Genomic DNA, 11,300 nt, shown 5'->3' with positions numbered 1-11,300 from the left:
CCCCAATCTCAATTTGATAAACAAATAATGCCAAACCTAAATTCTATCTCTCTCTCCCACTCTGAGAATATATAGGTATTTCATATTTCAGATAATGAAATTGATAAACACATTAATTTCAGCTTAGATCATTAAACTAAGTGGTGGGACATTTTGTCATACAATATCAACAGATTCCCTATGCTCCTCCCATCCACCCCTCACCATCACCTTGGCTAAGGTAACTCAAGTGTATGAACACATGCTTTATACAGAAATATGGGCATATACCTGTGAGCACAGTTATAATGTATGTGCTTACCCATTAAGGCTCTAGGACTGATGAAATTTGAAACTGCAATTGTAACATTATTTCTCTAACTAAGCACAAGAACCCACTGCCTACAGGCGTGCGACCCCAAAGATCTGTTTCTTTGTAGTAGCTGAAAACATCCCACCAACTTTCTTCCCAGTTCTACAAGCTCAGAGCTAGCTGGCATAATTAATGTTGGCCCAATGAAAGGTATGTCTGGAGAGATAGTTGAGATGCTTGAGTGGAGACATGTATATGTATGCTGTGTCCAAGAGAGAGAACTTCAGCTAGACCACTTACAGACAAAGGTGTAGATACAAATTTTTCTGGGTATTCAACAACGAAGGCCTAGGTGGTATAGGTATTCTATGAGCAGAGAAGTGGGTGGATAAAGTGATTGAGGTAGTTGGGGTATGTGATAGGATTATTAAACTAAGAATAGCCTTGCTTGATGTAACTGTGTCAATTATATCTACATATGTTCCAGATACTCAGAAGGACCATTTCTACAAACCTCTTCTCAGTACTACCTCAACGATGAAAGATGATGACATCCTCATCATGGTAGGGGGATTTGATGGACATGTTGAAAAACACTCTGATGGGCTTCAATGTGTGCATGGTGGCTACAGCTTTGGCTCCAGAAATGAGGAAGGGACAAGTTTACTGGAGTTTTGCAATGCTCATAGCTTACTGGTCTACAACACCAACTTCAAAACACCACCATCTGATCACTTATCAATCTGGGGGACACACCGGCCAGATTGACTACATCCTCATGAGGCACAGGGATAGGTATGTGCTCATAAATGTAAAATCTTTCTCGGAGGAAGGATGTACAACTCAACATAAGCTAGTAGTTAATGACTTCAGACTAAAGGGCAAAAGATCTAGAGATGCAAGCCAATATGGAAAAACAGGCTGTAGAAGCTCAAGGATCCTTCAAACGGGCAGAGAGTTAGAGATGTCCTCAATGAGGCCAATGATGAGAAAGGGGGGAGAGTTAGACATGTGACATAGAGGACAACTGGCAGTTCCTACAGCACAATCTACTAAAGACTACAGACCAAATTTGTGGTTGGAGCAAAGCCTCTGCCAAACCAAGGGTGATGTGGTAGTGGAACAGTGACATTGACAGAACCATAAAAGAGAAGAGATAGGTCTAGAAAGAGTAGAATAGAGTGGGTAGTAGCAAAGAATTATATCAGAAGGCTGAAAGGGATGCTAGATGTCAGGTCTATCTAGCTAGAGTAGAAGCAGAAAAGAAGAGGTTTGCCAGTGTCCTATAGTGTGATGTTCAGAGATTTGAAGTGCTCTGGATTACTAGACAGTGTGTCAATGAGAATTGAGAAGTAGGAGGAGAGAAGTGTGTGCAGATGGATAATGGTATGCTTGCACTTAGTGATGTGGATGAGAATAAGGCATGGAAAAGTTACTATGAGAGACTGCTAAATGTAGAGAATGAATGTGACAAAGGGTGTCTCCCTCATGTGAGCCCAACAGAGGGACTAGCTATCCTAGTGGACAGCAGTATGGCAGATAAGGCAATTAAAAACACGAAAACTAGGAATGCTCCTGGTCCATCTGGAATCATAGCCGTGATGCTCAAAATATCTGCTAATATAGGATACAGGCTAGTCTCCTGCCTAGTTAATCAGATCATTCAGGAAGGTGCAATTTCCAGTGATTGGCGTAGCTGCTACAAGGATAAGAGTGATGCTTTAGATAGAAGCAATTATAGAGGCATCAAACTCCTGGATCAGGTGATGAAAATTATGTAGAGAGTTATAGCCCAATTAATTAGGAGCAGAATTAGGCTAAGCAAAACACAGTTCAGCTTTGTCTGGGGAAGAAGCACTACTCATGCTATTTGCATAGTCAGGCAACTGCAAGACAAGTACTTAGCTAAGAATTAACAATTATACTTAGCATTCGTTGATCTTGAGAAAACCTTTGATAGAGTGCCCCACTGTGTGATATGCTGGGCTCTGAGGAGGCTAGGGATAGATGAGTAGCTGGTGAAAGCTGTACAGACCATATATGTAGATGCTGTCAGTAAGGTGAAAGTTAACCACGATTACAGCAAAGAATTTGATATAAGGTAGGTGTTCATCAAGACTCAGTCCTTAGTCCCCTCCTTTTCATCATTGTCCTCCAGACCATAACAGATAAATTCAAGACTGGCAGTCCCTGGGAACTACTATATGTTGATGATCTTGCCCTCATAGCAGATCCTATATCAGAGATAGACAAGAAATTCCAGGTGTGAAAATAAAACCTGGAATCTTAGAGCCTTAAGGTTAACTTAGCAAAGACTAAGGTCCTAGTAAGCAAGAAAACTGACAGGACCCTACCCACCTCAGGTAGGAACTCCATATGGTGTACCCAGTGTAAGCTATGGACACACAAGAGCTGCAGTGGATTAATAGGAAGGTTATCAGAGAAGATAGTTTTCCTATGTGAAAGATGCACAAGATAAAAACTTTAGAGATTTGATAAATTGATTCTCTCAAATGCTCTGGTGGATCATTAGAGATAGTAGATAACTTCTACTACGTAGGGGACCATATTAGTAGTGCAGGAGGATGCACAGAGTGTATGATAGCTAGAATGAGAATAGGGTGGAAGAAATTCAGAGAGACATTACCTCTGTTGGCTACTAATGGTTTCTCTCTCTGAGTAAAAGAAAAATTGTATGATGCATGTATGCAGACAGCAATTCTACATGATAGTGAGACATGGGCCCTGAATGCAGAGGACATGCAAAGGTTAGAAAGGAATGAGGCTAGTACGCTCCACTGAATGTGTAATGTAAGTGTACATGTTTGACAGAGTGCTAGTGTTCTGAGAGAGAAGTTAGGCATAAGGGGAATTAGTTGTTGTGTGCAAGAGAGAAGATTGCACTGGTTTGGTCATGTGATGCGGAGGGATGCCAACATCTCCGTAAAGTGGATGGAATACGTGGAAGTGGGAGACCCAGGAAGACAAGTACTGAAGAACAACCTCGGGACGCTGAACCTTTCAGGTGAGATGACAAAGGACTGAGATGCCTAATACCTTGTTGTACTCAAGAAGATCCATACTTCACAGCAGAAGTGTTAAGACTGGTCTCTCTGGTGCTGTAAAGCACTCATGTAGTGCCACATAGAAGCACCCAGTGCACTTTGTAAAGTGGTTGGCATTAGGATGGGCATCCAGCTATAGAAACTATGCCGAAGCATACTGGAGTCTTTTGCAGCTCCCTAGCTTGCCAGCTTTAGTCAAACCATCCAACCCATACCAGCATGGACGATAAACGCTAAATGATAATAATGATGATGATGAATGAAATATTAATAAAATATATATATACATACACTCATGTTTTGAGTTCTATTTTTTCTGTTTGTATTGCCAAAACTGAAATTTTCCCTCAACATTTTGTAGACCCTTATTAAGCTAACATCATGGCTTTCACCCAACTAGCCATTGAGTTCATCAATTAGTCAATGACAGTCTGATCTCTGTTTATCTACTCTTCATTCAATACTTCTTTCAGCTACATCACTTACAGAAGTGATGTAGTTTTTGATAATCTTGCTTGGAACTTACCATCAAGATGTTCCTATGTGTTGTATTGGATTAAGTTCAGAGCTTTTTATTTCCAAACTTGTGATACCTTGCTTGTATGGCATGGGGGTCATCTTCTTGGAAAAGAGTAGCCTTCTTATCAATGCCAACATTGAAGTAGATGGGTAATAGGTAATTTTTCAGTATTTGGCAGTATATTGCTTTTTTTTAAATGTATTACCTAAACAGCCCCTATCCCCTCCCAATCCTATACAGTAGCTCAAACTTTTCGTGCTTAGCTGTTCTTTGCAAACAATCCAGCTCCCATGTTTCAGTTTTGTTGTATTACACATACTTCTTTTAAACTGGAAAATTGGCAGAATTTGTTTTCATCATACCATAAGATTCACAGCCATAATTTGTCTTTCTTGTTGCAGAACTCCTTAGCCCACTCGAACCTTTTGATCTTATTTGTTTTTAAAATCATTAGCTTCTTTCTAGCAACTCTTCATTTATAAGCAAGGAATGTCAATACTGTTCTAATGCAATATAACAACATATCCATAAAATATGCAACCTCTCAAACAGTTACAAGTCAATGTTTAATAACTTCTCCCTTAACTCCTTTCTTTGCCTTCTTTGAACCCTTCTGCAACCCTTCCAGATCTCTTCAATACTCAGCCATGCCCTTCTTCAATTCACCTCTTAAGTATATTATTCATTGTTTGATGATTAATACAGAAAAAAAAATTGAGTAACTTTTTGACTGAACTTTCCACAGGCACAGACATAGCTATGTGGTTAAGAAATTCAGTTTCCAAGCACAGTTTGTTTCAAAGACTCATAATCATAACCCCTTGAATAATACATGGATACATTTACTTTGGATGAAATCATAATGCAAATGAACCAATAAGATGCTACTGGATACCACATCCTAGGATATCTACACAGTCGAAACACGAACAGTTTTAAAGAGGATATATTACAAATATAACTGTAATAAACATGCTTTTTGGATGCACAATTCTCCATCCATATTTTAATGTCTTAAATATACACTCTGTATACTATATAAAATCCAAAGAAGCAAACTCAGGATTTATCCATCAGGTGAAATATTGTGTGGCTGTTTACCTTAAACAATTTCCTGTTGTTCCATATCATTCTATGTGGTTAGCCAGAACCTGGATTATATTAGAGAGCTTGTAAGGTACCTGCCTGAATTTCATATTCCTATCCATTCATACTATATATATATCATCATCATCATCATCATTTAATGTCTGTTTTCCATGCTGACATGGGTTGGATGGTTTGACTGAAAATTGGTAAGCTGGAGAGCTGCACCAAGTTCCAATCTGATTTGGCATGGTTTGTATGGCTGAATGCTTTTCCTAACACCAAGACTGTAGTGGGCGTTTTTTATGTGCCACCAGCACAGGTGCCAATTACATAACACCAGCATCAACCATGACTATGATCTCACTTGGCTTGACAGGTCTTCTCAAGCATGGTATATTGCCAAAGGTCTTGGTCACTTGTCACTGCCTACATGAGGCCCAACATTTGAAGGGTGCTTTCTACATACCATTGTGAGTGTCAGTTATGTGACACTGGCATCAGCCACAACTATGATTTCACTTGGCTTGATGGGTCTTCACAAGCACAGTATATTGCCCAATGTTCGAAGGGTGCTTTTTACATGCCACCAGCATGGGTGCCAGTTATGCAACAATGGCATTGGCTATGAGTATGATTTCACTTGACTTGATGAATTTCTCAAGCATGGCATATTGCCAAAGGTTTTGGTCACTTGTCATTGCCTCCATGAGGCCCAACATTTGAAGATCATGTTTCACCACCTTGTCCCATGACTTCCTGGGTCTACCTCTTTCAAAAGTTCCCTCCATAGTTAGCAATTAGTGCTTCTTCACACAACTGTCCTCATCCATATGCATCACATGACCATACCAGCACAGCTGTCTCTCTTGCACACCACATCTGATGTTTTTATCCCCAACTTTTCTCTCAAGATGCTTACGCTCTGTTGTGCATGCACACTGACATTGCATACCCAGCAAAGCATATAAGCTTCATTTCTTTCAAGCCTTTGCATGTCCTTGGTAGTCAACCCATGTTTCACTACCATGTAGCATCATATAATCTGCCTTTCACTCTGAGAGAGAGGCCATTTTTTACCAACAGAAGTAGGAGCTCTCTGAAATTTGCCCAGCCTATTCTTATTCTAGCAGTTACACTCTCGGAGCATCCACTTCTGCTGTTGACTTGGTCACCTAGGTGACAGAAGCTATCAACTACTTCTGGTTTTCTCCCTTGGCATTTGATGGAGTCTATTTTCTGTACATTTTTAGTGTTAATTGTACCTGTGCACCTTCCACATACAGAATCTATTTTCCATGTTAATCTTCCTCTGATATTGGTGCACCTTTTATGTGTCTATAGCTTATACCAGGTACATCTTATGGAGCTTCTACCTATGCCTTTTCTACAGATCAAACAGGACCATCTACCTGAAGGGATTTGTGATTTGTCTGCTCTCCTACTAAGACTTTGGTTTTTGCTAGTTTAATTCTAAGTCCCTTTGATTCTAGACCTTGTTTCCATGCCTAAAATTTCTTATCTAGTTCTGGTAGTGATTTGGTTATAAGAACGAGGTCATCAATTAAAGGAGCTCCCAGAAGCAATTCCTCTGTTATTGCCTGGAGGACTATGATAAAGAGCTGAGGACTGATCCTTGGTGAACTCCTATTTATTCCCTGAACTCATTACCATACTCGTTGCTAACCTTCACCTTACTGACAGCATCCCTGCACATGGCTTGTACAACTCTCACCAACCACTCATCTATCCCTAGCTTCTGCATTGACCACCAGATAAGAGAGTGGGGCCTTCTGTCAAAGGCTTTCTCCATGTTGACAAAAACCAGATACGGGGGTTTAGTTTTGGCTAGATATTTCTCCTGCAGTTGTCTAACCAGGAATATAGCATCAGTTGTGCTCCTTCTGACACAAATCCGAATTGCATCTCATTTACACTAGCTCTTCCTAATTAATTGAGCTATGACCATTTCTGTGACTTTCATCACCTGGTCCAGCAATTTGATGCCTCTGTAATTATTCTTGACTACAGGAATATATATATATATGTATGTATGTATATGTATGTATGTATGTATGTATGTATGTATGTATGTATGTATGTATGTATGTATGTATGTATATATATATATATATATATATATATATATATATATACAGGGTGTGATGAGGAAATTGTCACCATTTTATCTTTTTAATTTTGTGCATGCGCATTGTTTGTTTTCGATTTCGTTGACTACACAGTGTAGTAGGGTTAGTTAGGCACCATCTGTGAGAAAAATGGCATCATGATGCAATTCACTCAGCCAAAAATTTGGTAGTGACATGCTGTACTGCTTGGCATTCATGCCAGAAGTTCCAATACAAACATTTTAGAGTGTTTGGGTGTCAATCTTGGACAGTGTAATCTGAGCACATGTGCCGAGAGTGATAAAAATCAAACATCCAGTCAACATCATGGTGTTTGGAGTGATCACTAGTGATGGAGACATTATACCTCCATTCATCTCACATGGCCTCAGAACTTGACACAGAGGCCTACATCAAGTGCCTGTAGGAGGTAGTGCTGTCCTGGGTCAAGAGGGTGGCTGCTGGAAAACCCTATCTCTAACAACAAGACTCTGCACCATGCCACACAAGCAGGAGAATCCAGTCATGGCTGTCAGACAATTTCTGCAACCACATCACCCCTAACAACTGGCCACCTAACTCCCCACACTGCAACCTCCTTGATTATTATGCGTGGGGTGCAGTTGAGCGAGAGACCAATAGAACCCCTTGTAACACGAAAGATGAACTGAAGATAAGGATTATGGCAGCATTCACCAACTTAAACTCTAGAAGAGTTGCAGGAGATTCCAAAGTCATCTTGAAGCCAATGGCAATTTTATTGAATGAATTTACTCTTTAGTATTCCAAGATATTTTATGTAATTTTGGTAAATATATCTGTTAAAATGAGATGTCAGTGTTATTTTCATTTTTGCGTAATTTAGACTATATATATATATGTGACCCTTCTGTCCAGCATTCGCCATGATAGATCGCTAACCACTACACACATTTTTTTTTCTCTCCTTGTTTCTTTCTGTGTTCCTTTCTGTGGAAGAGCATAGGCTCGAAACATTAAAGACTTTTTCAATTCCTGAGGGTTATACTAATACATCTGTTTGTTTTCTACACCACCTGTCTTTGTCTTTTGTTTTTTTGTGAATTCTCCCTCGTTGCCAGTACCACCTGACTGGCCTCCGTAGGATTTTCGAGCGAGATCGTTGCCAGTGCCCCTGGACTGGCTTGTGCGGGTGGCACATAAAAGACACCATTTCGAGCGTGGCCGTTGCCAGTATCGCCTGACTGGCCTTCGTGCAGGTGACACGTAAAAGCACCTACTACACTCTCTGAGTGGTTGGCGTTAGGAAGGGCATCCAGCTGTAGAAACTCTGCCAAATTTAGATTGGAGCCTGGTGTTGCCATCCAGTTTCACCAGTCCTCAGTCAAGTCGTCCAACCCATGCTAGCATGGAAAGCGGACGTTAAACGATGATGATGATGATGATGATATATATATATATATATATACACACACACATATGATGGACTTCTTTCAGTTTCCATCTACCAAATTCACTCACAAGGTGCCATGCAATGGGGCTGAACCTAAAACTATGTGGCTGGGATACAACCTTCTTACCAAACTGCCATGCCTGAAAAAATTACTTCTGGCCAATAACCAATTTGTGTAATACACTACACTAAATAAAAAGTTAAATAGTGTGTTGTTAGAAAAAGATTCTGACATTTTAAGCAGAGCCCATTTTGGGGAGTGAGAAGAAAAATGGAATAGAAAAAAAAAAGGAAAATGTAGAAGACAAATTAAGAAGAAAAGAATAAAGTGAGGGCAAATGGAAGTAAAAGGTCAACAAATTATCTGAATTGTATGTGTAATGAACAACACTCCACTATTGCTTAAATGTTTGGTATCCTATACAATGTTAAGCTTTGAAACTATTTATGTCCAATCAGGGACTGTCAGGCAAATATTTATCAATGAATGCTTGTTAAAAAGTGGCTAATATAATACATTAATTTTCCACCAATCCTAAGGGTAGGATTTCCACCAATCAGAGAATCTAGGCCACACCAATAAAATAACACAGGCTTAAGACAAATGAACACAGCTTAAACCTGTTTAAATTATACAAATACTGAATTGAAACAACAATGGTAGCAAGCAGCTTAGAGCAATAATAATAATGATAAATTCAAGATAATCAAGTCTGCTGCATTAATTCCACTTTGCTCCATTCAGTTCAAATTTCAGATAAATCTTCAAACAAATAAGGCTGATTTAATAGAAAACTGGATGGACGATGATTTGGCAGACAATAAATTAATTATACTTTTGTACCAGAGAGAAAGTGCAGAATGGTTCTAAAAGCTGAAGCACAGACTTTTATCTTAGTACTTGTCACATAAAATGTATCCAAGAAATTAAATGGGATTTTTTATATCATAATAACCTAGAAATTTTCCTCTTAAGACAAAATACACTAATCTCATTTAAAACTAATTCACAAAACTAAAGAATATTTACTATTTCAAATTTCCTGCACTTGCAAAAGTTAACTTAGTTTAATATCCATTTCTAATCAGGATCAAAATCAAACAGCTTACCTTCAGCAGCAGATTGATTCAGCAACTTGAAAAGTTCCTGTTGAATGAGGGCATTTAACTCAAGGATATCACAACAACGCATCACATTCTGATCACAGGAATTAATCTATAAATAATGGTTGAATAAAAGATTAGTTCTTTCCTTACCAAAATCAAGTATAGCTAATAAAGGAAGTAAAATTCATAGATGCAGTTAATATTTTGAAAATTTCAAATATTTCTTCTTTTATTTGGTTAATAAAAAATTTATTTCCTATGACAGGCCAAACTCTTTGTTTGCTCCCACTATTTCTTTTATCAACATAGGTCAATTTTGAAAGCAGCACTATTTGTTGCACTATCAGAGAGAAATCTATCTGAAACATCACTGTGCCTTTTCCTTCAGTTCAATAAAGATAAGAAGACATATAAATATTCTTCTCATTAATCAACAAATAGAATGGAATATAAATACCACTCTATATGTTGATTAATGAGAAGTATAGGTATGACAGACAGCATGTTTAGTTTTACTATGATTGATTAAGATAATTAAGGTGATGAAAGCATGGAAAGAATTACAACATACAGGTTCTATGCTAATTACTCACCTAGTTAATCAGGTAGCATAGGCAGATGTTGTTCTCAGTGATGGTAAAACATCATCTTGGAGAGATCTCAAACTGATAGACCATGTTTTGAAAGTAATCATTAAACTAATACTGGACAGAATCAGCTTGTATAAGTTTGGATTTAAAGCAGGATGTAGAAAAAGTGATGTTAGTCTTCTGGTTTGACAAATGTTCTTAGTTAAGAACTGCACTTCTTATTGTTAAAATTCAAGAAAAACCCTTTGACATAATCCTATATTCTGTAGTATAATAAACATTAGAGTTCTATTCTAATCATCTTTCAATTGCTCATAGATTTTGAGTTTAGGAAAGGGTACCCCCTGGATCTTAAACACGCAGATGACTTGGCTCCCATTACGAAATTGGTTAATATCCTCCTCTTTATCATCATCATTGGCAGCAGCAGTGTTGTCATCATTGTCATTATCATCAATGTTGTTTTAACATCCACCTTTTCATGTTTGCATGGATCAGATGAAATTTTTTGAATTGGATATTCTATGGCTGGACGTTCTTCCTGTTATCAACTCTTGCCTATTTCCAAGCAAGATATTGTTTCCTCAGACCTTCTAACACAAACAGCACAATGGTTGAACACATTGTCATGACAGATTGCAAATGAACAATACTGCTTCTTGTATGATAGTGGCAATTATTTAAGGAGACACTAACATATTCACATAGTTACACATATGCACACATATATACATACATTCATATATATATATATATGCGCAGGAGTGGCTGTGTGGTAAATAGCTTGCTTACCAACCACATGGTTCCGGGTTCAGTCCCACTGCATGGCACTTTGGGCAAGTGTCTTCTACTATAGCCTCAGGCCGACCAAAGCCTTGTGAGTGGATTTGGTAGATGGAAACTGAAAGAAGCCCGTCGTATATATGTGTATATATATATATATATGTGTGTGTGTGTGTTTGTGTGTCTGTGTTTGTCCCCCCACCATCGCTTGACAACCGATGCTGGTGTGTTTACGTCTCCGTAACTTAGCGGTTTGGCAAAAAGAGACCAATAGAATAAGTACTAGGCTTACAAAG

The 11,300-nt window shown here is 38.6% G+C and overlaps 1 protein-coding gene across 5 annotated transcripts in view; it reads right to left on the bottom strand.

Moving 5' to 3' along the window:
* The window catches only part of LOC106875106 (mitochondria-eating protein), a 63,632-nt gene that overhangs the window by 32,694 nt on the left and 19,638 nt on the right, over positions 1 to 11,300 (bottom strand). For 4 of the 5 annotated variants that reach the window (XM_014923087.2, XM_014923090.2, XM_052970576.1 and 1 more), the window contains exon 2: positions 9,635 to 9,740. In XM_014923087.2, the coding sequence (XP_014778573.1) occupies positions 9,635 to 9,740 (106 nt within the window). Of the gene's footprint in view, positions 1 to 9,634; positions 9,741 to 10,224; positions 11,256 to 11,300 lie in introns of those variants that run through there. The other variant, XM_014923089.2, reaches the window with a different exon arrangement.

Source organism: Octopus bimaculoides, chromosome 9 (assembly GCF_001194135.2).
Source record: "Octopus bimaculoides isolate UCB-OBI-ISO-001 chromosome 9, ASM119413v2, whole genome shotgun sequence".
NCBI lineage: Eukaryota > Metazoa > Mollusca > Cephalopoda > Octopoda > Octopodidae > Octopus > Octopus bimaculoides.
This window is presented reverse-complemented; position numbering and strand designations above follow the sequence as displayed.